Source organism: Barbus barbus (genome assembly GCF_936440315.1).
Source record: "Barbus barbus genome assembly, chromosome: 4".
Classification (NCBI taxonomy): Eukaryota; Metazoa; Chordata; class Actinopteri; order Cypriniformes; family Cyprinidae; genus Barbus; species Barbus barbus.
This window is the reverse complement of record NC_136732.1, coordinates 37,721,313-37,749,301: the sequence shown is the minus strand read 5'-3', so window position 1 is coordinate 37,749,301 and position 27,989 is coordinate 37,721,313. Positions and strand designations below refer to the sequence as shown.

Here is a 27,989-nt window from a genome sequence, read left to right as displayed (position 1 = left end):
AAGGATAAGAATAAAATAAAATAAAATAAAAAAACTGGCAAAATTCTAACGATGGTGTAAATATGAAATCATGAAAAGTAGAATTATGAAATTAAAATGAGAAATTGAGTTAAAAAATCAAGAAAAGTTAAATAAAAACAGAAGTAATAAGAAATTTGATTTAATATTGTAAACATTGTCAAATAAAAAACATAATTGCATTATTGAAGAAGGATAAAAACATTTAATATCAGCGATATTGAACAATTTTTAACATTTTAGAAGCAGCAGATTATTCACGGTCTTTAACTCTCTCTCGTTCTCTGCTGTTTGAATATATGATATTCATATTGATGTTTATTCATATGTCACTTTCAGCATCAGACATTCACTTCCTGTTCTCATTCAAGACTTGGTTAGCTGTGTTTGCCTGTGAAAAATGCATTACCTTGTTGTTGTAGGTGGTTGCCAAGGTGCTCAAAGCAATTTCATCATGTTGCCATGGTGTTCTGGGAATTTTCTTCCTTTGTGATGTGTCTGTGGGATTTATGAACCTGTTTTATGGTGCAGCAGGTGAAAATGTTGCCTCTGATCAGTCAGAAAAGTAACGGCAACATGATTTCAGGAATAATTCAAACGCTGCAGGAAGTTTTATCACACACACAAACACACTCGCACACACACAGAGAGAGGGCGTCACAGGTATTAGCGTGCGACTCCAGCGTCCAGCGCATCGAATCGATGTGTTTTCTCCTCAGGTGTCAATGTGTGTGTGTGTGTGTTTAGTGGTGTGAAAAGTGAGAGTGTGTGTGTCAGACATGTCGACTCCGCTGCTGTGATGGATGGTCTGTGTTGTAAGACAGGTGACAGTGTGTGTCTGCGGCTGCTGCGTGTGTGTGTGTGTGTGTGAACACAGGCCAAACTAACGTTTATTTACACTGCCACACTGAAGGAGTGATTTAAAAACAGCTAGTGTGTGTGTGTGTGTGAAGGTATGCACAGATCAGATTTCTAAACAAGCCTTTGAAATGTAGAAGATCGTTAAAGCCGTAGAGAGTCTTCAATACAAGCAGTCCTGCCAAACACACACACATTGGCATGCAACAAACCCGCCTACAGTAAAATCCAATAGTTTACTTGGGTTGTTATACTTATTAGGTTTTATTAAGTTACAGCTACTTTCAAGGAAAATAAAACAATTTACTTACTGTTTTGAGCGACACTTACTTAAAATATTCAAGTAGGAACCAATGATATTAATAAACCAGTGAGAGGCATTAAAATATTATTATTTATTAACACCATTATAGTGATCAGCGTTCTCTTTGGTTGGGCACTTGGAACTTGTTTTATTGAAATGTTCTATCAATGCAGCATGAAAGCAGAGTTGTTTGAGTTCAAGGGAAGAAAAGTAATAAATAGGTTGCTTTATCTATCTTCTAATTAAATCATTAGTGTATTTTTTGTGTGTTTATTAATGATCTTTTACAATTTCATTGTTTTGCATAAACGCCTTGAGAAGCTTTTAATTGGGTTGATATCATCTTTAAATAATTGTGGTAATATGCTCAAGTCACACAGACTTCAACATTCAGCATGTGAATCACATGGTAACAATTTAATTTATTTTTATTAATTGTAACAATAACAGTAGGCTACTACTGACACAAGACAGCAAATAAAAACAACAACTGTAAAATAAAGCAATTGCATCATTTATTCTGCCGCAATGCACTCTGGGAGTCAGTGAATAGCTATACTAAGTCATGAGTAAACCTAAAGTAAAGGATCCCCTACAGCTCTTTTTTAGTTACTATTAAACTATACTAACTAAACATTTGTCAGTACAACATACTATTCCTATTTCACTTTACTTAGATTTTTAAGGCAATGGGTTTGCATGCTTTTTTTAAGTAAGACCAACTGATTTTGATTTACAGTGACATAGGGAGCATCCCGAGTGTCATCCTCAATGCAAAATACTTGTTTGATGTTAATGTTGCTAAGCTTAAAAAATAGACATTGACTCGCATATAGAGTAAATCACTTATTTAATCAGATTAAACTATTTTTTTGACACTTTTCTGTACTGGATGAATTATAATTATTGAAGTATATGATATGCAGTCATTGTTATCCAAAACAACTAGTCTAATAGATTAGTTAGTTTATAATATTTTTATGCAAAATGTATGCTAATGGTAAAATGTCATCTTATTCTTGACTCTTTTTTTGAGTCAAACTTATTTATTTATTACACAAAATTAGGTTAAAAATGAACTAACTATTAAAATGATTTGCGATAACTAGATGCCATTCACTGAATTAAACATTCACTATAATGAGGTCATGTGACACATAGCATACTAATTACTGCATGATTTATTTTGTTTCACAACAAATTCTATGCTTAAAGAAAATGCAGTATGCAGTAAATATTCTGGGCTAAAAACAACCCAATTTGGGTTTCGTAATTTTGAAATAAGTCTCTTCTGCTCACCAAGGCTGCATTTATTTGATTAAAAATACAGTAAAATCAGTAATATTGTGAAATATTATAACCATTTAAAATAACTGTTTTCTGAGTGAATATATTATGTTAAAATTGTATTTATTGCTGTGATCAAAGCTGAATTTTCAGCATCATTACTTCAGTCTTCAGTGTCAATGTCCTTCAAACTATTCTAATATACTGATATGCTGTTTAAGAAACATGTCTGATTTTTTACCTATGTTGAAATCATTCAAAAGAACAGAATTTATTTGAAGTAGATATCTTATCCAACATTGTCTTTGCTGTCACTTTTGATCAATTTAATGCATTCTTGCTGAATAAAAGTATTAATTTCTTCAAGAAAATCTTACCAACTATATACAGTGAGCAATAGCATGCTATTTTGAGAACATCCAATGACAGACAAAATATGTTTGGGATGGTCCTGTACAATATTGTATTAAAATATTCTTAATTTAATGTTATTCTTTTATATTTAAATATTTATTTTTAAGTATATACTCTTAAATATAATATTATAAATTAATAAAATAAAACATGAAAATAACGTTTAAAATATTAAACTATATAATATTTTATTAAATATTATTATTTCAATTTGTTTGCTTTACTATGTTTATAAACACATCTTTTACAGCTCTATAGTCTTAATAGATTCAATATTTGAATCCATTTTGAATTTAATATATTATTTAAATATCCTTATTTAAAATAATATTTTTTAAACTAAAACTGTACAATATTATATTAAAATATTCTTAATTTAATATGTTATTTTTTATATTTAAATATTTAGTAAACACTGCAGAGACACACACGTGGTATGCAGAAACACACACACTTTAGTGTCTCTGCAGTGTTTACTAAATATTTAAATATAAAAAATAACATATTAAATTAAGAATATTTTAATATAATATTGTACAGTTTTAGTTTAAAAAATATTATTTTAAATAAGGATATTTAAATAATATATTAAATTCAAAATGGATTCAAATATTGAATCTATTAAGACTATAGAGCTGTAAAAGATGTGTTTATAAACATAGTAAAGCAAACAAATTGAAATAATAATATTTAATAAAATATTATATAGTTTAATATTTTAAACGTTATTTTCATGTTTTATTTTATTAATTTATAATATTATATTTAAGAGTATATACTTAAAAATAAATATTTAAATATAAAAGAATAACATTAAATTAAGAATATTTTAATACAATATTGTACAGTTTTAGTTTAAAAAGATATTATTTTAAATAAGGATATTTTATAATAATATATTAAATTCAAAATGGATTCAAATATTGAAGCTATTAAGACTATAGAGCTGTAAAAGGTGTGTTTATAAATATAGTAAAGCAAAAAAAAAAAAAAAAAAAAATATATATATATATATATATATACACGTGTGTGTGTATATATATATATATATATATATATATATATATATATATATGTATAATAAAATATTATATAGTTTAATCTTTTAAATGTTATTTTCATGTTTTATTTTACTAATTTATAATATTAGATTTAAGAGTATATACTTAAAAATAAATATTTAAATATAAAAACAATAACATATTAAATTAAGGATATTTTTATACAATATTGTACAGTTTTATTTTTAAAAATATTATTTTAAATAAGGATATTTTATAATAATACATAATATAATATATTAATAATATTTTAAATTCAAAATGGATTCAAACATTGAATCTTTTAAGACTATAGAGCTGTAAAAGATGTGTTTATACATATAGTAAAGTGAAAAAAAAATATTTAAAAATAATATTTAATAAAATATTATATAGTTTAATCTTTTAAATGTTATTTTCATGTTTTATTTTATTAATTTATAATATAATGTTTGTATTATCTTTTTCATGTTATATTTTATTTTAGTAATATTTATTTTCATAGTCTATTAAATATTTTTTATAATTAAAAAGATTGCTTTTAAAATAATATTTAAATGTTATATTTTTAAATGTTACTATGTTATTTTTATTTTCTCTTTATAAAATTATATAAGAAAAGAGAAATAAAATATTAAAATAAGAAATGCATTCTAAACAGAGAAAGATATGCAAATGAGTCACTAGTCATCGTCCAATAAGACAACAGAGCTGAAAAATGATTGCTCATTTAATGAGAAATGTTTGAGTTCATATTGAGATCTGACTTTGGATGGCAAATCTGAGCACAGTTTGAGACTCTGTTAAGATGAAATATAAGATATTTTGTGTCTGTTTCATAGAAGAAACATCTGGAATCTTAAGCAGAACTCTCAATGAGATCTCATTGCTCTCTAAGAGAAACTTAGAACGATTTCACAGAGATCTGATGTGTGATATTTAGTGCCAGACGCTCTGGTAAAGCGCTGATTCCCATGATTCACAGCGAGTTGATGTCAGGAAGTCTCTGTGGCATCTGCGGGTCAGATGTCAGATGTAGGTTAAGAGGGGCAGCATGGGTTAACAGATCCACTGAGAGTTCATGAAGACAGACACACATTCCTCACACTTCAGAGTGGCTGCACACTGCTGAGTGTACACTAGATTACATTACACAGGACAGCATCCTCATCACAACTCAACATGCTTTCCTGAGCAGCAGCGCCATCTACTGACTTCTGACTGCTTGTAACCAGATTTCACTTCATCTAAAAGCTACTAGTTTTATTTGTTAAATCAAGTCTTGGTCATGAATTGACGACGTTGACCTCTTGAATTAATGTAGGCCAGTGGCCCACAAGGAGGCCTCAACTAACTTAAATAAGTTAAAATAAGACAAAGAGATTTCTTACTTTAATTAACCCCCTCAACAACTGCTTTTCCTTTAAAGAACCACAATTCCAGCGGTCTTGGAAAAGCTGGATTGATGAGGACATTTAAAAGTGTGGAAAGAGAAAAGTCTTGTGAATTAATAAAATCTTAAAATGCATTTTTTTAATATAATGAATATAAATGTATCTCTATGTAAGCCAAGCTCTGAAATATTTACTAGAAATTGTAAATAATATTTCTAAAAATCCTTATCCTCAATCCAGTTAATCACAAACAACTAGAAGAGTCAGGTAATTTCAGTGATTAAAAAACATGATCCCTAAAGACACATCAACTCTTAAAGGGATCATGGGATGCGAAATGCACGTTTACATGCTGTTTGAACATACATGTGTGTTGGCAGTATGTGTACACAACCACCCTATAATGATAAAAACCCACCCAGTGTTTTTTTTATTTTTATAATCTCCTAAAATCATTACCCCTTTCTCAAATCAAACCATTCTCAGATTCCTGCCAGTGTGACGTCACATGTACCCAGGCCGCTCCCATGATAGTTGATTGACAGTGGTTTCTGTCAGGACTACTATTGTCAAAGATGACTGACAATTAGCATACAGTTTGGATTGGCGGTATGATTCTGTTCTGGGCAAGAACTCCCTGCACATCCATGCAGCCTAGCATGGATGAGAGCAGGGAGAGCAGCGATAACCCCCCAGGGTAAACCAAACCGAACCAACAAAGTATTGCAGATTTGTTAAAGTTCAGTAATTTTGTGAACACATTTTTGAATTTGTCTGATTCAAAAGAGAATCAGAAGGCTGGATCCTGACTGACAGAGGAGGAGTTGGGGATGGAGGAGGATAATTAGCTATTGAGCAATGCGAAAACTGCTGATAATACCTTATACAGTGGGGCAAATAAGTATTTGATACACTGCCGATTTTTCAAGTTTCCCCACTTACAAAGAATGGAGAGATCTGTCATTTTCATCGTAGGTACACCTGAACTTTGAGAGACACATTGTATGATTTTTTAATAATTAATTTCCATTTTATTGCATGAAATAAGTATTTGTAATAGAAATTAATATTTGGTATAGAAACCTTTCTTTACAATTACAGAGGTCAGACGTTTCCTGTAGTTCTTGACCAGGTTTGCACACACTGCAGCAAGGATTTTGGCCCACTCCTCTAGATCTTTCAGGTTTTGGGGCTGTCGCTGGGCAACACGGAGTTTCAACTCCCTCCATAGATTTTCTATTGGGTTCAGGTCTGGAGACTGGCTAGGCCCCTCCAGGACCTTGAAATGCTTCTTACGGAGCCACTCCTTAGTTGCCCTTGCTGTGTGTTTGGGGTCATTGTCATGCTGGAAGACCCAGCCACGACCCATCTTCAATGCTCTGAGAGGAGGTTGTTGCCCAAAGTCTTGCGATACATGGCCCCATCCATCCTCCCCTCAATACGGAGCAGTCGTCCTGTCCCCTTTGCAGAAAAGCACCCCCAAAGCATTGTTTCCACCCCATGCTTCACGGTTGGGATGGTGTTCTTGGGATTGTACTCATTCTTCTTCTTCCTCCAAACAGCGAGTGGAGTTTACCAAAAAGCTATATTTTGGTCTCATCTGACCACATGACCTTCTCCCATGCCTCCTCTGGATCATCCAGATAGTCTTTGGCAAACTTCAGATGGGCCTGGACATGTGCTGGCTTGAGCAGGGGGACCTTGCGCGCGCTGCAGGATTTTAATCCATGACGGTGTAGTGTGTTACTAATGGTAACGTTGAGACTGTGGTCCCAGCTCTCTTCAGGTCATTGACCAGGTCCTCCCGTGTAGTTCTAGGCTGATCCCTCAGCTGATCCCTCACCTTTCTCAGGATCATTGATACTCCACGAGGCGAGATCTTGCATGGAGCCCCAGTCCGAGATAGATTGACAGTCATCTTGAATTTCTTCTATTTTCTAATAATTGCGCCAACAATTGTTGCCTTCTCACCAAGCTGTTTGCCTATTGCCTGTAGCCCATCCCAGCCTTGTGCAGGTCTACAATTTTGTCCCTAGTGTCCTTAGACAGCTCTTTGGTCTTGCCCATAGTGGAGAGGTTGGAGTTAATTGATTGATTGAGTGTGTGAACAGGTGTCTTTTATACAGGTAACAAGTTCAAACAGGTGATGAGTGGAGGATAGGAGGTCTTCTTAAAGACAAACTAACAGGTCTGTGAGAGCCAGAATTCTTGCTGGTTGGTAGGTGATCAAATACTTATTTCATGCTATAAAATGGAAGTTAATTATTTAAAAATCATACAATGTGATTTTCTGGATTTTTTTTAAATATATTCTGTCTCTCACAGTTGAGGTGTACCTAAGATGAAAATGACAAATCTCTCCATTCTTTGTAAGTAGGAAAACTTGAAAAATCGACAGTGTATCAAATACTTATTTGCCCCACTGTACATGGATGCTTAGATAGGTGTCGTATTCCTATAGGTAGATGAGGATCAGCTGAGAGTCAGCTGATGTGAACTTGACTAATGTGACCTGCCTGTTTTACCTTAGACCCGCCCTGAGTGAGTTGTAGATAGTCTGCCATTGTTTCGACACGGGAGCAGATTAGTGATGGGAAGTTCAGATCATTTTACTGACTCTGACCTTTGAGTCAGTAAAACAATTGATTTGTTCATCTCTCGAGTCTTCGGGTTTGAGTCGTTCGTTCATCACGTGACAGCCTCATAAGCTAAACCTATGCAGTCAGAGCCGGAAAGAGAATTGATTAGTTCATCTCTCGAGTCTTTCGAGTTGTTCGTTCTTTTGTCAGGTGACTTGACAAAATTGGATAGAGAGAGTGCAACAGTGAGTGTAGTGCAAGAGTCAATGTGGTGAGCGAGTGACCTCTGGTGGTGAGTGAACGGAAGTTCATAGACTGGATTTGTGACAGAGCCCCCCCCCAAGCCGCTCCTAATTTAATATAATCCAGGAGGGAGGTGGAGCATAGGCGGAACAGGGGGAGGGAGGGAGGGATGGAGGGCAAGGTCCATGAGGAAGTGGAGAGACTGGGGACTGAGGCAGAGCTGGCAGGACAGAGGACCAAGGCGGAGCAGAAAACGAGAGTGAAACCGATAGAGTTGGGAGCCAGGGCGGAGCCAGAGGCCAGAACAGGGTCGACAGAGCAGGGGCCCACCAGGGCGGAGCAGATGGAACAGGAGCCCACCAAGGTGGAGCAGACGGGACTGGAGCCCACCAGGGTGGAGCAGAAGATTTCCACGGCAGAGCAGGCGGAGCAGAAGACCACCAGACCGGAACAGATGGAGCAGAAGACCACCAGACCGGAGCAGATGGAGCAGAAGACAACCAGACCTGAGCAGAAGACCACCACGGCGGAGCAGAAGACCACCAGACCGGAATAGAAGACCACCACGGTGGAGCAGACGGAACAGAAACCCCTGGTAGAGACTGGGACCTAGGGAAAACTGAGTCACAAGAAACAGAGAGAGCATGTACGGACTCAAGGATCAAGGCAGGGAACATAGGAAGTCCATCAATATTTTCCCTGGTGGCAACTGAGAGGGCAGACAGTCCATAAGAAAACTTTCAGATCAAAACTGGACTGGCAGACAATTCAAAATTTAATTAATTTACTGTAACTGGACAGGAAAGCAGTTAATAAACGGACTCCCTAACTAGGACTGGCAAGACAGACACATTTGGAGAAACAGAACAGGAAGACAGTTCATGAATGGTCTCTATGGCAGTGACAGGGTTAACGGATGAAAGATGTAGTGCATTTACAGTTTCTGGGCTCACAACTGGACTAATGGGCCAGATAACGGGTCTCTTATTAGGAACTGGACAGACAGGTGGTTGAACAATAGACTCATTAGGGGGAATGGGACATACAGACAATTCAAAAACTGATTCATAGGTTGATCCAGGGCAGACTGACAGTTCATGATCAGACAAATTGACACAAACGGGCAAGACAGAGAATTCAAAATCAGCATCTAGACAGACAAACAGATCACAATCAGCCTCCAAGGCTGATTCAGAACAGGACGAGAGTTCAGAGATGGGCCCATCGGCTGGCCCAGAGCAAAGCAAGAGTTCACTGATGGCCTCCTTAGCCGTGACAGGACAGGACGAGTGTTCACAGATAGCCTCCTCGGCTGGTTCAGAGCAGAACAAATGTACAAAAGCGGCCTCCGTGGCCGTGACAAGGCAAGACAAGAAATCACAGACGGCCTCCATACCCGTGACAGGGCAAGACGAGGAATCACAGACGGCCTCCATACCCGTGACAGGGCAGAACGAGAGTTCATATATGACAACTCTGAAGGTTCTGCAGCGGTTGCCGCCACCTCTGGAGGTTCTACAGTAGTAACAGTCTGTATGCAGCCCAAACGCAACATAAAGCGATCCCCATCATGGGAAGCGCTTCAGATAGGGGAATTAGTACAGGAACAGGAAGGTTAAAGTGAGCTGATTTGTGGATACCAGCAGTGCGTGATGACACCAGCGGTGGATCCTCCACACTGGATGCCAACCTCTGACGCTTGATGACAGTTTCCCTTGATCGGACAGTGGAGGGTTGCAGTACAACATCCGCAACAGGACATGGCTCTGGGGTGGTAGACGATACATGGAGAGGCTCTGGCAGATCGGACGAGACATGACGTGACTCTGGCAGCTCAGCTGTGAGGTGACTTGACTCATGACGATCAACGGTGACTTGACTTAGCTCATGACGATCAATGGTGACTTGACTTATCTCATGAAGATCAACGGTGACTTGACTTAGCTCATGACGATCAACGGTGACTTGACTTAGCTCTTGACGATCAACGGTGACTTGACTTAGCTCATGACGATCAACGGTGACTTGGCTTAGCTCATGACGATCAACGGTGACTTGGCTTAGCTCATGACAATCAACGGTGACTTGACTTAGCTCATGACGATCAACGGTGACTTGACTTAGCTCATGACGATCAACGATGACTTGACTTAGCTCATGATGATCAACGGTGACTTGACTTAGCTCATGATGATCAACGGTGACTTGACTTAGCTCATGGCGATCAACGGTGACTTAACTTAGCTCATGAAGATCAACTGTGACTTGGCTTAGCTCATGAAGATCAACGGTGACTTGACTTAGCTCATGAAGATCAACTGTGACTTGGCTTGACTCGTGACGATCAACTGTAGCTTGACTGGACTTGTGACGATCAACTGTGACTTGGCTGGACTCACAAACATCAACTGTGACTTGGGTGGACTCACGAACATCAACTGTGACTTGGCTGGACTCACGAACATCAACTGTGACAGGACTTGATTCATGATGATCAGCGGTGTTTTGGCTTGATTCAGGATTGGCAGATGTGACAGAACGGGATGCTGTAATGTCCTCCATTTTGCGATCAAGCTCCGCTGTCGCCGCCCTTTTGTGAGTGTGCTCTGGTGTGGCCGCCATTACATGAGTGAGTGCGGTGTCGTGTTCTCATAATGTTAAGAAAATGTTCTGAGATCAACACTTTGTACTTGAACATTATAAGAAACATTTTTGTAACCTTTAAATAATATGATCACAAGAAGAAAACTGTATATATATATATATATATATATATATATATATATATATATATATATATATATATATATATATATATCACACACACACACACACACACATATATATAGTGGGTGTGGCGTCAAGCCTTGGAGAGGTTTTTATTAAACAATAAAATGTACAAAAGTGTCCAAAGGGGGAAAAGTGTCCAAATAAACGGGGAATCTGGTGTCCTCGTTGTGCCGCGGGGCTAGTGAAGGAGGGTAGTGTTCATCAGGGAAGGGTCCAGGGAAGGGGCGGAGTCCGGTGGCCGCACGCGCTCCCCTCTCGGGGCCGGGAGCGACTGGTGGCGGCGTCTCTTGCGCGGCTTCGTCCATCTCCTGGGTTCCCGGCGCTTCTGGGGGATTCGGCGGCCCGGCATCCTGGCCCGTCAGCCGCCTAACGGGTGCGGCAGTCCTCCTCGACGCTCCCTTCCTGGACCCACGAGGACACCAGCGTGCATGCACGGGGAAGAGACCGGTCTCCCGAGGAGAGGCGCGCTCGTCATTTAACGGCGGCGGTGATGAGGCTCTATTCACATCAGGTGCGCCTCATCACACGCCGCCAGCCCTGGCTGTTTCAGCGCCCCTCCTCTCTCACACACCCACTCCCGTCGGGAGCCTGGTGATGGGCGGCGAATACGGGACGGGGTGGTGATGATAGAAAGGGGGGAGGCAGCCGACTCGTCACAATATATATATATATATATATATATATATATATATATATATATATATATATATATATATATGTGTGTTATATGTTATATTTTGGGAATAAAAACATTAATATAAAATGGCAAGAGTGTTCCTAGGTGTAACATGCCTCATGCCTCATCCCCAATATTTGGCCTCATCTTATTAGGTTCACGGTGTGTGTGTGTGTTTGTTCACGGTGTGTGTGTGCACGTTGGATGGGTTAAATGCAGAGCACGAATTCCGAGTATGGGTCATCATACTTGGCAGTATGTCACTTCACTTCACTTATGGAGCTAAAGAAAAAACAGAGAATAGGAACTGTTATAAAAACATTATAAACATTATAAAAATGTGGGAACATTTATAAAACATTGAAATGTGTATATAATAATTTATAGGTTACAAAAGTGTTTTTACAACACTATGCTAATTTATTTTTTTTATTTTAACATTTGAATGTCTATTTTTAATATTCTGAGAATGTTAAAATGTCCTTTTTCATGATTAGAACATTATTTAAATGTTACAAAAACATTTCTAACAACATTCTATTAACATTATTTAAAAAAATGTTTTAATTATTTTTAATATCCTAATAATTCATGTTTATTTTTTATTTTATTATTATTTAGTTTATCATCTAATGTTTGATTTTAAGATTCTAAGAATGTTAAAATGTCCAGTTTTTTGTTGCTGTTTTTTTGGGATTATAACACTACTGAACTGTACAGTGCTCAATTTTGATCTCGCAAATTCGCACTGTACCGTAAATTGGTCTGTTTTGAACTAAAAGCCAAAAAACAGACATTTTCTCATGCTGAGAGATAAGCAGATGTGTGTGTGATTTTAAAAAATCATATGTGGTGTTTAGGAAATAAATTACACAGTGGATAAGAAGAGTTTCCTATTCTCTGTTTTTATTTGAACCATAAGATGAGGCATATTATATCGGAACATTCTTTTGCCGTTTAGTATTGCTGTCAGCAGAAAGGCAGCCTTTAATGAACTTACTTCAAAAAAGTAACATATCAATGCATACATTTTTGGTTTTAATATTTGTATTGTATGGTAACAGTTTTATGAAAGCAAAATGGTGCTCGAGGCGTGCTGTATTGGCTGAAGGGGTTCCAGTGACTCCGCTTCCCTTTTAGCTGGAATATACAGGTGACAAAGCGGGATGCATCCTGGAAGGCAGTCCAAGTGTGGTTGTGAGTTTAATCAGCTCAAACTTTGAGCTAATTTATTTGCTAAATTTAAGGCAATCCGTTTCGACAAGCAAACTCAACTAATTACATTTTGCAGCGTGAATGATTAATAAAGTCAGCGGATGTATGATCACAGTCAAAGATCAATGTTCGAGCCAAAGTTCTGCATGTATTTGTGCATGTTCCTAACAAATAAATTACAGTAATTGCGGTAAAATGACTATATGAAAACAGTGATATTGACATAACTTATCTTGCGTCCATGACCTGTAAAACCATAACACGATCTGCATGGTTATTTATTGGCCAGATGGTCTTTATATTGGTGCTTTGCATGGATACTGCACATAGCTGATGAGTTTGCAGCCAAAATGAAGACATCAGTCATACTCCTTTACTTCTTTTTGACATTATATCTTCTATCTCAGGGGTTGCCCCTCAACTGTCCTTCTCCATTTCTGAATGAGAATGCACACCTGGGATCAGGGAAACTTTGCCCAACATCGCAACTGCAGACCAAATTACCCTACCCCGGTGTAAGCCTGTCAGTAAGTGAAAATGTGCGACTGAATCCTGAGAAGTGGCATCTGGAGAGTCTATCACTGAAGGTGAGCTTTGCAGATGCATGTTTACTACATAATAATACTTTTCTATATGGAAAGTAGCACTACAAACCATTTCTGCCAACTCATATATGTGACCCTGGACCATAAAACCAGTCATAAGTGTACATTTTTCAAAATTGAGATTCATACATCATCTTTCCATTGATGTTTGGTTTGTTAGGATAGGGCGATATTTGGCTGAGATACAACTATTTGAAAATCTGGAATCTGAGGTTGCAAAAAAAAAAAAAAAAAAAATCAAGATATTGAGAAAATAACCTTTAAAGTTGTCCAAATTAAGTTCTTAGTAATCTGTGTTTTACTAATCAAAAATTAAGTTTTGATATATTTAGAGAAGGACATTTACAAAATATCTTCATGGAACATGATCTTTACTTAATATTACTTAAAAGAAAAATAATTTTGACCCATACAATGTATTTTTGGCTATTGCTTCAAATATACTCCAACGACTCAAGACTGGTTTTGTGGTCCAGGGTCACATATAGTATATTAATAAAAAAAGGTCATAAAAATATGGTCATTTACAGTGTTTTTATTATTATTATTATTGGGAAATTTAAGGTGCATTTTATGATTACAGTGGTGTAGCTTTTTCAGCAAAAGCCTGCCAAAGAGACATTTTGAGTAAAACATGTTTTAACGGATTTAGAAATGTTCATCAGATGCCTTTTAGAGGTAGTTTGGACGCTGTAGACAAATTAAACGATTGCCAAGGGCCTCCGCATTGTCGAGTTCATCACATTAACAAAATGATCAATGGGGGAGGATGAACTTTTGTTATGAATTTTTACCTCATTTATCCATGGTCTCATGAGTTGTCAATAAATCGTACTTTCTCTTTTTAGGTGGAAACAGCCTGCAGTTTTATGAAGTTGAAACGAGACAAAGAAACATTTTTTGAAAGAGGAAGCAGCTAGTTGTATAGATCTGACAGCTGCCTGAATCACAGACCTAAGTAAATGATTTAATAATGCTTTGTTTGTAAAGTTTGCCAAACACTCTCATGCAATAGCCGTTGATACTGTTTCTTATGCAGTGACGTTAACAGCGGCCATTTACTAAGAAGTCTTAAAGGAACCACCCCTTAAAAATTATCAGAATGAAGTTTTTCCTTATGAAAAAAAACTAAAATCAAAAAACTATTATTAGGGTAGGTGGTCTCCATTTAATGATTCTAATAAATATAATAATTTACACTCAGTATGTTGTTATCATTTCATACTGTTTTATACTACAAGAGTTGCAAATACTATCTGCCACTAGTTAGTACAGTAATAGCATCTAACTATTTACACTTAATGCAAAGAAGAAACTGCTGTTTCACTTAGTGCAAATAGCATCTATCGGGTACAGTGCAAATACCTCTGCCATAACACAATGTCATGTCATAGCCCCTTTAAATAATCACATTTCCTAAATGTATTTATTTATTTATTCAGATTGCTCAGACAATGATGACAGAAGCTTTATTAACTTCATGGGCCCTATCATACACCCGGCTCAATGCGGCGTAAGTGTTTTTGCTAGTTTCATCTCGACGCAGGTCTCATTTTTTCCTCCTGCGCCGCGTTAAATAGCAAATGCATTTGCACCCATTTGTGCGCCCATGGGTGTGCTGGCCAAAAAAAAGGTGTGTTCAGGCGCATTGTTGGCGATTTGCTATTTTGAGAAACTGAAAATAGACTGCGCCATAATTAAGTGCACCTGCGGACACAAGCACAAGCATTATTTTGTTTTCTTTCAGCTGAGTTTTCACTCTCTGAGATGTTTGTGTTTTTGGGTGTGGATGAAAGAGTTGATTGTTAGTTTCCATTGCCTCCACCCTTTCCACAGCCCAACTATTGTTTTACGGAGACTTTAGAGATGACTGTGCACTTGTGAATTCACATTATTTATGTTATGATAGACATATCTTGGTATGAAGATTATAATGCATTACTCCAAATGAAAGAAAGGAAAGCGCCTTCAGAGACATTCTTGGCACAATAATGTTTATGGACTTATCTTGTGTGTCCTGTCTGCCTTATACACCCATGATGAGCTTTAAATCTCCTTCTTAGGAGGAAGCAAAAAGGTGAAACTCATGAAAGCAGGTCTATGGGACATTTGACCTTAAAATCAAAAGAAAAAGCATACAGCATTTTATATATATATATATATATATATATATATATATATATATATATATATATATATATATATATATATGTATATACAGTGCCCTTCACTAACATTGGCACCCTTGGTAAACATGAGCAAAGGTGGCTGTGAAAATATATATATATATATATACACTCACCTAAAGGATTATTAGGAACACCATACTAATACTGTGTTTGACCCCCTTTCGCCTTCAGAACTGCCTTAATTCTACGTGGCATTGATTCAACAAGGTGCTGAAAGCATTCTTTAGAAATGTTGGCCGATATTGATAGGATAGCATCTTGCAGTTGATGGAGATTTGTGGGATGCACATCCAGGGCACGAAGCTCCCGTTCCACCACATCCCAAAGATGCTCTATTGGGTTGAGATCTGGTGACTGTGGGGGCCATTTTAGTACAGTGAACTCATTGTCATGTTCAAGAAACCAATTTGAAATGATTCGAGCTTTGTGACATGGTGCATTATCCTGCTGGAAGTAGCCATCAGAGGATGGGTACATGGTGGTCATAAAGGGATAGACATGGTCAGAAACAATGCTCAGGTAGGCCGTGGCATTTAAACGATGCCCAATTGGCACTAAGGGGCCTAAAGTGTGCCAAGAAAACATCCCCCACACCATTACACCACCACCACCAGCCTGCACAGTGGTAACAAGGCATGATGGATCCATGTTCTCATTCTGTTTACGACAAATTCTGACTCTACCATCTGAATGTCTCAACAGAAATCAAGACTCATCAGACCAGGCAACATTTTTCCAATCTTCAACCGTCCAATTTTGGTGAGCTCGTGCAAATTGTAGCCTCTTTTTCCTATTTGTAGTGGAGATGAGTGGTACCCGGTGGGGTCTTCTGCTGTTGTAGCCCATCCGCCTCAAGGTTGTGCGTGTTGTGGCTTCACAAATGCTTTGCTGCATACCTCGGTTGTAACGAGTGGTTATTTCAGTCAAAGTTGCTCTTCTATCAGCTTGAATCAGTCGGCCCATTCTCCTCTGACCTCTAGCATCAACGAGGCATTTTCGCCCACAGGACTGCCGCATACTGGATGTTTTTCCCTTTTCACACCATTCTTTGTAAACCCTAGAAATGGTTGTGCATGAAAATCCCAGTAACTGAGCAGATTGTGAAATACTGAGACCGGCCCGTCTGGCACCAACAACCATGCCACGCTCAAAATTGCTTAAATCACCTTTCTTTCCCATTCTGACATTCAGTTTGGAGTTCAGGAGATTGTCTTGACCAGGACCACACCCCTAAATGCATTGAAGCAACTGCCATGTGATTGGTTAATTAGATAATTGCATTAATGAGAAATTGAACAGGTGTTCCTAATAATCCTTTAGGTGAGTGTATATATATATATATTTTTTTTTTAATGAAAAATCAAAAGGATAAACAAAGCAGATTTATTTTCACAGCCGGCTTTGCTCATATTTAGCAAGGCTGTCAATATTAGTGGAGGGCACTGTATGTATATATATATATATATATATATATATATGTATATAATTTTTTTTCAGAATAATATTGAAGGAAATAAAGGTTTTTAGGAACATTATGCACTGTTTAGATGTGATTTTAACTGTATTATAGTAACTAAATACAATCATGTTTTCTCTCTTGCAGCATTAATGCCTTGCAACTGTTAAAATAGTTAACTAAAACTAAAACCATAAAGAACAAATTCACTGCTTGACATCCAAAAACTGAAACTAAAATGAAAATAAACAGTTACAACTAAACAACTAAAACCATATTAGTTTCTATATTCGTAACATAAAAATACTTAATATATATATATATATTAAAAAAAACTTAAACTCACATTTCAGCTATAGGAGTCATTTCTCATTTTCAATTGTTTTAACATTGTGTAGTAAAAATAAAATGAAAAAGACATTTAAAGATAAAACTAAAAACAAAACAGGGTGTTTTAATTGATAGCAGTGGTGATTTAAAGAGAAAAAAAATTGAAATACAAATTCTCAAAAAGGATTACATCGATTTTACCACTGCTAACACGCTAAAGGATAGCTAACTGCCAAAGGAAAACTAATATTAAAGCTAAATAACGAATATATATATATATATATATATATATATATATATATATATATATCAAACTATGTAATCTAGTGACTCACTAGTCAGATTCATGGTTACCTTAACAAAAAATAAATAAAATACAATAAGTAATTAATATATATTACTAATTTGTATGGGTTAAATTAGGTAGAGTTAGCTTTTTATAGGTAACAATTACAGGTTGTCACTTTTTAGTGTACAATAATATCTCAGTTATACTATAGCCATGCTCAGCTTTACTTCTTGGTTAGTCAACCATCCTTATATATCCCTGTGTTAATACAGAAAGTACTTTCTGAAGCAGTGTCGTGTTGCAGACCCGTATCCTGTCACACTTGCATCGCATCAAGCAAGTGCTGAAAGACTAAAACTACAATGAAAACAGAAAAATATCAAATATGAAAATATAAAAATAAAAATTCAAATACAGTAGTAGCCCATCGACAGGTCTGACATAATGGTGCACAGAGGAAGCTGGTAATGAAGCACTGCAGTAACCTCAGCACACACGTGTGCCGTTATCCTTTTGCTGCTCTCTGATTATCTCAGTGCGGTCAGGAATGAGCCACGCTGATAACAGCAGCCCTGCGACGACACACAGACGGATCGCAGTGACTGCAAACATGTCAAACTGCTCAGAAAAACCCTGACTGCCTCTGGGCAAAAACTGCTGCTTTACACTGTCAACATTTTTTGTCACATTACCAGTGAGATACTGCTTTCAATGAAACTGTATTTTTTTTTTTATTCATATTTTGAATTTGTTTTAATTTTTTCTAATATAAAACATGTCTCTCCTAGAGATCTCAACAAAGTCTCAAACTTTGCTCATTTATCTCAATATGAACTCTGAACTGTTCTCCATTTTTATTTTACAGCTCTATACACTTGCTGAATGGCAACTAGTGACTCATTTGTATCTGTTTTTTTTTCCTGGAATTTTAGAAGAAACATCGGAGGCCAAGTTGACTTTACGTAAACTAACCAGGGCTGCATTTCCCAAAAGCATCGTAAGCCTAAATAGATTGTAGACCTTTTGGGAAATGCAGCCCAGGTATAGCCACTGGAGTTATGGTTTGAGTAAAGCTGAAGTCAGTGTGAGGTTCAGGGATGGCCGTTTGCCCAAACAGACCACAGTATATTCTTTGTCAGGATCCACCTCTTAGAATTCTGGGAAAATTAAAGGCTTTCTTAAAATCTCTAAACCTGTGTAATTAAATAGCTTCTCAGATGTGCAGGACTGCAGAGGGATCAGACAAAAGGCAGACAGCAAATGCTAAATATGAGAGCTGCAGTACATATTACGGTCAAGTAGCATCAGTTGCTTATTCAGTGTGTCAGATCAGAAAAAAACAATTAATGCATTCAATACTTTGATAACATCTTAGGATATTAAGACTTGTTTCAGACTGTACATTGTATCACCATTCAAGTATAAAAATATACACATATTAAAGACACAATCTAAAAGAAGTCTAAATATCTTATGCAGTGCTGCTTCTCAAGCACATTTATCTTATTTTAAGCACATTTAGATACTTTGGGTGGAAATTATGTATTAAAAGCCCATTATGAAGTATTTTTGTTTTGGATTGTTTTGACTGCAAATAATTATGATGTGATATATATTTAGGGATGTACCAAACATTTTTTAAAAATTAAAGTTCACCACCCTCACTTTTTGAGATTATCAATTGTTTTAAGAATTAAAAATAAATAAATAAATAGTTTGAAAGAAATCAATACTTTTTATTTAGCAAGGATGCATTCAAAAATTATGCCAAAATTTCAGCTTTGAATCACTGAAATAAATTGCACTTTAAATATATTCACAAAGAAAACAATTGCAATAATATTTTTAGATTTTGCTGTTGTTTACCTCATTTTTTGGTCAAATAAATGCAGCCTTAGTCAGCAGAAGAGACGCCTTTGCTGTCATTCTTACACCCCTGATTATATACACATCCATATTCTGAACTGTACGTTTGAGTCAAAACAGACAATATTGAATTTTGTATAAAAAGAACCTTTACTGTATGTTTCAGCATTTCACCTACCAACAAAAACAATAATAAATAAACAGAACTGTTGTGTAGTATAAAATATGCCAACATTCATACTAGAAGGGGGAAAAAAAAAAATCTCAGTTATAATAATTATCAGGCAGAAAGAGGACAGCTTTAAAAGCAGGCACCTTAAAATATGCGACCTGAGATTCAGCTTTAACACATTTTGGATACATTTTTCTGATCTGGTGACTTTCTTTACCAATACAGTACTCAGAATCAACATCAAGAGAACATGAAACCATCCCTGAAGTGGAAACCAAGATGCATGGTCAATTATTTGTTCAGTAACAAATTTATGCTTAATATCTGTGCTTAACAGATTATAAAGGTCTCTGATTGAGCAGGTCTTTAGGCATTTGTCTTCTCAAAGAAACTGACCTACTAAAACAGTCCAATTTTGAGTTAAAACAAATAAAATTAAAAGATGGAGAAACACCAAACAGTTCCTTTGATTCTTTCGAAACTTCTCCCGATTATCCCAGAGTGGCTGCAGTTCCAGTTGTCGACATTCAATAATTGCGGATGCTAAAAAACCCAACGCTGGTGGGTGATTCCTTCACCGTCACAGTGACTAGGTTTGCAGTGACGTCGGTGACAAACACGTGTTCGATCAGGTTCCGTGTCGGCCTCCAGTCCTGACCCGCCTCCACAGAGATGGCCAAGTCACGGTTGTCGATCGGAAATGAGGAATCGTGGTCAGAATTTGAGCTGCTTCCCTCTTCTCCAGTGCTCAACTCGCTCAGGGTCTTGCTTGGTTTCCCTGCATCTTTAGAAGAGGATCTGTCTTGCGCTGGTTGATCTTGGCCCTCGGTCATCTGAGTAAGTATCTTGTCTACTCTACCTTGATTCTTTTTCCCGAGTCTTTCGGACAAATCGTCCGCTTTGGATTTATCCCGTTGCGGACTCTTAAGGACTTGTTGACTGGTTGGGAATTTACTTGGGACATTCAGTGCAGGACTCTGCTCCTGTCTTGTGTTAAACCCAGAGCTTTTTCTACTAGGGTTTGAGGTACCCTTCAAGTAGGAACCGTCGTTTGTGGAGGTGCCATTACCCTGTGCTGTTTTGCTGACGTTCTGCAAGTTGAGAGCTTGAAGGCTGGAAGGAGTTTTAAGAGAAGAAATTGAGCTCGATGGGGATTTCTGGAGAGATCCTGATCTTTGAAGCAGAGTTTGATCCGAGGCCTTCGGGACATTTGGAGAGAGTTGTGGACATGTCTGTCCATTGCTGCTGTGCAAATTCAACGCAGCCACTCCTGGAGATTTGCACATGGGTGTTTTGGGATCGACTCCTCCGCTGCTCATGTCTGAGACTGAGAGCTTGAAATCCGAAGCGGTTTTGGTTTGTGGCAGCCGACTTAATGTAGTAGGCGACGAGGCCGATCCGACGGAGCGTCCCAAGGAACTAAAAGAGTTCTTCTGAGTAAAAGAACCTCTACTCTGCAGTGCCATCGGCTCCCTTCCAGAGTTTCGGTTTGACCCGGTGTAGGTAAAGCTTGCAGGCATGAGTGGTTTCTTTATGCTCCCTCGGAGCTCCGAGTCTCTGGAAATGGGCTTGTGCATCTTCCGGGTACCTTTGGCCTGGCGCTGCGCCTTCAGTTCTGGAGGAAGCGCTTTCCTTCCTCGCTTCTTCTTCGGCGTTTCTGGCTTGGCAACCACAATCTGGGCTTTCTTCTGAGGGAGCGGGTGGTGCTCTCGTGGACGAGGGCTCGGTTTTGTAGTCCTGTTGTCGTTGTCATCTTCATTGTCATCTGAAGAAGAGGAAGAAGACGAGGAAGATGATGAACCAGAAGATGAGGACGATGAGGATGAGCTGCTTGATTTGTATACCACTGGAATGGTTTCCTGAGAAATTAACATAAAGAAAATGGTGAGAACATAATGTATGGTGCAAGTTGGTATTTTTCACTAGATCTCTGGCATTTTTGTGGCATACTTACCAATATTTTTCTGGGTCGTCCACGAGGCCGTTTCCCCTTATTGTGGATCAAGAGCTCCCGCTCCTGCTCCCTAAGAATTGACAAAACATTTGGGAAAAATTAAAAAAAAAAATCAGTGATTATCAATGCTTAAATTTCAATTATGTAAATCATACAGTTCTTGTTATCATTAAATTGTATTATATATGACTATTACTTTGGTATTAAAGGGGTGGTTGATTATGATTTAACATTAGTTAGTTTGTAATGTTGCTGTAAGAGCATAACAACATCTGCAAAGTTACGACGCTGAAAGATCAATGCAAAGCATTTAAAAAAAATTTGCCGTTTAAGGACGACAAAAAAGGCTGGTAGGGATTTTTTAAGGATTTATTTTTTTAGGGATTTATTTTGTAAACAAGAGTAATTTTAAGTGCTTTACATAAAGAGGATTTAAATAAATAAAAATAATCATAAATAACTATAAAAAATACAAAAAAAAATTACATTTTAAAGTTCATTATTTCAAAAAAATAAATAGATAAAATAAACATTATTTTAAGTCTTGGCTAATATATAGGGGAAAAAACAGCCCAATTGTGAAATTCAGTTCCTGTTTTTATGAATTTAAGCCTCCTCACTTCCTGTTCTTTCTCCCCACTTCCTGTCACAACTTTCCATTGTTCTAATTTGGAGAAAAAACACCACTTTCTATATTTTTGGCAGGTGTGTTAGCAAAAAAGTGGTCTTTCCTATGAAAAGCTTAATTTGTTCTCCAGACATTAATGATTTCTCAAATAAATATTTATTTGGCAAATGATAAAACAGGAGAAAAATTCCCATGTACTTACATTTAAGGATGGATTCAGAATCATATTTAGACAAATACTCTTCCAAAAATGTAAAAATCTATTTTATAACAGCAGCAAGTTGGTGTGAACACATGGTTTCGTTTCTCAAGTGATCCAAGTCTCATTTTCACACCCATCCTTCATAAAATGTGAAACCAAATGCAAAACACTGACAGAAAACTCTAAAACTAGTTCCCGTTGAAAATGTTAACGATGTTTAATTTTCAGTCAGGCTGCAGAGGAACTCATGAGCCTGGACACGTCTGCAGCCCCTGAATGGCCCTGTGAATGGAGCCCCATTTACACCCTCCCAAGCGTTGCAGCCCATATTGTTTGCACATGGGGAAGGGGGCGTTGCTCTCACACACAGGCCTGCTCGTCCAATGAGAGAAATCTCTTACCTCTTGTTAAACGCAGCCAATAGTCTCGGGTCAAGAAGGTTTTCCTGAGGTTCCCAACTGTTATGCCTGAAACACAGACACTGGCTTCTTTAGCATGTGAGTAGATGACAAACAACTTGCTCATGAAGTTTTTAATTTAGCATCAAAATGATGGCTATGTACAAGGGAAAGTATATAACACATTTCTTTCAAGTCTGACAAGTTTTAAAAGTACTTATAATTCATATATTCTTGCAAATAATATGAATCATATGCACATATAAAATTACATGTATAATTTTTGAAAATACAGCATGTCACACCACAAGATGCTGCTTAGACTAAATCAGCATAACCAATCATGTAAAACAAGATATTTGTGTACCACCCCTTGAATAGCAATTTTGCATCGACAACAGTAAATGTAAACAGAAGGGATGTGGAGTTGAATTGGACTTCAGGCACAGTCTGATTGGCGTTATATAGCAGAGAAGAAAAAAAAGAGATAAGATGACAAGTTTACTTAAAAGGGCACTTCAAAGAGTCTGTGCCGTCTGGATTTTATTTAACACACACAAAAGTAGTGATCTATCAAAATAGACGTCCTTAACCCAGCATTACTCAAAATCAATTTGCATTAATTGCATAATAATACGTATACTTATTTTTGCTTCTGCCACAGGATGAAAAAAATATAAAAAAGATCATTGTGACTTTATCTTACAATTCAGAATTTTCCTCACAATTGTGAGTTGTGTCATAATTTGGACTCTCTTCCCAAGAACTGCAAGTTTATATATAATTATTTTTTTTTTTTCTGAATTGTGAAATAAAAAGTCGAAATTACCATTATTCATTTTCTTTACCATGTGATGGAAACAGGCTGATGGACACAATCACAACAGACCAGGAAAATATGTTAAGAACCTCACTTATTCACAATATTTCAAATGAGCATTACGGAAAAAAAAAAAAAAAGGTACTAAATGTTTTACAGGCTATTATGAAATATAGCAAATGTTCAACAAGACATCACCTCTGGTCCCTCAATTTAAATATCTAGAGCATTCTAGACATAATACCCTGAGTTCTGCTCAGTTTATGATTTTGAAGTAATAATATCCAATAAAGAATAGATTAGCTAAATAATCAATGAAGCAGATGGAAGCGCGCGGGAGGTGTGGCTCGTGTGATTGACAGCTCAAGTGCCCATAGACGGGGCAAAAAGGGGGCGACAATGTAACAGAGAGCAAGAATGGGGGCATTAAGGGGGGGTTGGGGGCAGCTGGAGTTTTTAATGGGGGGGGTTGGGGTGTGTTAGAAACAAACCACGCGCGGCGATTTCTACAAACTGGTTGCGTTACAGAATAACAAATAAGCGTTCTAAAACTGATACAATGTAACTGTCTTTGTAACAACTGACCCAGCTTTAGCCGATTCCTGAACTCAATACATAATGTTTATCACCGACAATAATAACTAAAAACATATTAATAACACTAAAATACTTTTCTCATACTTTACGTTTGTTTCTGTCGATTTTACTTCACCAATTGCGATTGGATAGTAGAAAAAATAAATAAAAACAAAAACAACTTGATGAAAAGACACAGCAAAAGTAATGTGGAAGACAAAGAGAAATGCAGGAAAAAGAGGCAAAGGCGATCTAATCCGATGCAGTGCGATCAAGTGGAGAGCAGCGCACGAAGCACGCGAAATTAAACGCGCAACACGCTGTTGTTGTTGTTTTCATTGTTTCTCTCGAGACTCACATTCGAGGATGTTTACTGGCAAAAAGCGCTGCATTGGCGAACTACCAGTCTATCTGATGCACATATATATCGCCTATATGGTCTACATATATATATATATATATACACACTTACATACATAATAAAGGCAGTATATGTATCAGTTCTCACTTACTTGGACGACCACCCTCTCCACTTGACCAGATACTCCAGTTTGCCCTGTGGAAATCAAACACGCGTTGAGGATCGCGCACGCATTCGGGTTCACGTGTGTGTTTGTGTGCGTGCTTCTTACCTTCCTCAGGCGTTTGTTGAGGATACATTCGGCATCAAAGACCTGCTCTCCCACCGCGCTCAGCTCCTCCATGACTGTTCTCATCTCATTCTCATCTCATTCTCCGTGAACTGAACGTGAGTGTGTGCGCGAGAGAGGAGCGCGGAGCAGGACAGAAGGGGGCGGATACGCAAATGGCCCTCGCAGGACACCGTCCACGTGACGTCACACATTTTCCAAGAAAGTGAGTTTTTGGTGAACAGCATATTGATGTGAAATGATATATGATAATCTGACTGTTGTAATTGTATTATTTTGCACAAACATAAAAGAGTTCGATTTACAAACTACATTTGTGCTGAATTATATAGGCTAATTATTTGAATTTGTATTATCCACTTTAATACAGAATTTTCCCTCTTTTTACTCAAAAACAAGACATCAAAACATAATTTAAATTGTTTATTTTATTATTTGTTATTTTAATCCGTTTATTCAGATATATTTAGTTATTAATATCTTAAGTATAGCATTCAATTATACTGTATGCGACTTTTTTATTATTAACATTATATTGTGGTATTATGTTTTTTCTGTTATATTTGACATGCAATTAGTATGAAGTGTTTGTTTTTTAACTTCAATTTATTTTATATTTAATGTATCAAATTATTTGAATAAGGCTGCTGTTGAATAGTATAGAGGCTATTTGTAAAATATATATATATAAAAAGAAAACAGAATATGAGGCGTAAAACGTTAAATGATGAGGTACAAATGTAAATGAGATGCAAATTGGAATGTAATTAAAAAAATAGAGCTAACTAATGATATAATAAAAATACCATATACAATGGCATATTGAAAAAGTAGCCTACGGCCCTCATATATTAGTCAAGCAATGATAACAAATGATTAACAAAAAAAATGTATGACTTTAAATTTAAACTGTAATGTAAATTATAAATGTTTAAATATAGGACTGTTCTGAAAGTTTCTGATGAAATTCTAAACTCATTTTAAACACCCCAGAGGCTACAACACTGACTGTACATAACCATATCATCTAATGAGACTTGTGCGTGTTTTTCTTTGCATTGCAATGGATCATATTTGTTGGAATCATGTTTATGTGTGAGCCTTCTTCTGGAGTCCTGGATCTAAAATGCTGTTTGTTTTGTTTTAGAGTGACACTTGTTAATCGTCCCCTCGTCTACAGTAAACCCAGAATACAAAACACATCCAAATCATTCAGTGCAACAAGATCTGGTCTGTAAAGGTTCATATAATTCCAATAAAATCCTTCTAAATATTAACATATTTAGAAGGATTTTATTGGAATTATATGAACCTTTACAGACCAGATCCAGTACCAATACAGACAGGATAACACACAAAACTGAAATAAATTGATATAATGTCAAATTATGTTAATGTGTTATAAATGTGATGCATTTGAACATATTTTTAATTTATTTTCTTACATATAATAGCTATGTTTGCTCATGAAATCATGTTTAGTAGAGTATGAAGCACATTGTAGTAATGTATTTTTTTTGTACCATATGTTTAAACATGTTATATTTAATTTACTGATTAATTGCAGCTGTATAATGCACAGGACTAATAAACAAGCTATATCAATGGAAAATGTTTCTTTAATTATTTACCCTCAGCATCAAACTAGTGTCCATGGTTTTTACTTGATCTTGGATCGGTTTTATAAATGTACAGAACGATTTTAAAGGTCCACTGAAGTGGCTTGAAACGCATAGCGTTATTCTGTGTGCTGATGAAATTTCAACTGAAACAGGAACACAGGGCAGGAAATAGCTCTCGAGCAGCCCTGTCCTCTTTTATAGCGAATACCATTTAGTTTATATCTCTGGTTGGGACAGAGGCCTGTTTCATAAAACAAGTTTACCAAATAAGCCAGGCTTATTTCAGTTAGTCTGACTCATTGTCATATCATTTGGTTCCATAAAGCAAATTTAACATAGATCAAGCTCAGTCACTGTGGTGTAGCATTTGGACCAATCAGACACACATTTATTCATTATATTTAATTAATAATCCAGCAAACCCTCTCATTCAATAAACAATCTATCAGGGTCTATGGACCCTTCCCCCTGAAAGAGCATCCTAAAGGGCTCAGTTACCAGGGCAACCATCTAATAAGACTGTTTTATTGCTCATAAGTATGTGACGTGCCGTAAGAACGGACTCTTCTAAAACCCACGCAATGCCCATACAAACAAAACTTTCCTCCTTTTCACTCATAGATTAACATGCATCCCAGGACATTGTGTGTACAATTTTAACTATCTTGTATAGTGTCTCTTGCATTGTATTTTGTTTTATGCATGCTTTCTGAGTGAAGTACTAGTTAACGTAACCCCACCTATCGTGTCTCCTACAAAATTAATGCTCATTTGATGACGCACACTTTGGTGTACACCACCTTCTCATAGAATGCCAGGTGTGTGTGTAATTTAATCAAAGTATAGACTGCCAGAGCCTTTCGAACAATGGTCTCAGACAAAGGTTCATAAACCCCCCCCCAATATTGCCAGCCTCCCGCTTGGAAATTCAGCTTTTCTCATTGGTCAAGCCCATCCTGAAAGGTGTGACTCTTCCCTGACTTTAAAGAGCTCAAGCACGGGTCCGCCTCTCTCTTCTGCTAAATCTTCCGATTGCTGCCCGTATGGTTGGACTCACGGAGCGCCTGAGCTGGTGCGGGCGTGCCTGGCAGGCCCCAACATAGAGCCGTGTGCGGTCTCCCCAGCCTGGGGAGATGGCTCTTGACTACAAAGAGTCAGACTAATACCACTGGAGTTCATCTTCACTCAACCCTGAAATTCAACATCATGGAAATGCACTCGCTCAGACATTTCTCTCTCCCCGCTCCCAGCAGTCTCTGCATCTTCATCTATGTTCCACTGCAGCCCACAGGGTCAACAGGCCCCATTTTACACCCAGCCATGTGCTTACTTAGGAGAGAGGACTCTCTCGACACCAACAGAGTCAAGAACAACCTCGGAGTTTCAAGAGATTGCAACTTCAGCCATCGAATGG

At 37.1% G+C, this 27,989-nt stretch overlaps 1 protein-coding gene across 1 annotated transcript; it reads right to left on the bottom strand.

Annotated features, from left to right (window-relative positions):
• Positions 1 to 18,450: 18,450 nt before the first annotated feature.
• On the bottom strand, positions 18,451 to 25,054 carry LOC306863463 (chromobox protein homolog 2-like). The gene is made up of 5 exons (XM_079406805.1): positions 24,936 to 25,054; positions 24,816 to 24,859; positions 22,911 to 22,976; positions 21,680 to 21,749; positions 18,451 to 21,584 (listed from the first exon to the last, which is right to left on the bottom strand). The coding sequence occupies exons 1-5, from the start codon at positions 25,017 to 25,019 to the stop codon at positions 20,253 to 20,255; spliced, it is 1,596 nt and encodes a 531-aa protein (XP_079262931.1). The 5' UTR covers positions 25,020 to 25,054; the 3' UTR covers positions 18,451 to 20,252.
• Between the last annotated feature and the right edge of the window lie 2,935 nt (positions 25,055 to 27,989).

Bases quoted from the DNA above. Each gene is read 5' to 3' on its own strand.
- LOC306863463 (XM_079406805.1), bottom strand. From the start codon at position 25,019: ATGAGAACAGTCATGGAGGAGCTGAGCGCGGTGGGAGAGCAGGTCTTT. The intron at 24,860-24,935 runs GTAAGAAGCACG...TGATTTCCACAG, and splicing joins TCAACAAACGCCTGAGGAAG to GGCAAACTGGAGTATCTGGT. The intron at 22,977-24,815 runs GTAAGTGAGAAC...TCTGTGTTTCAG, and splicing joins TGGAGAGGGTGGTCGTCCAA to GCATAACAGTTGGGAACCTC.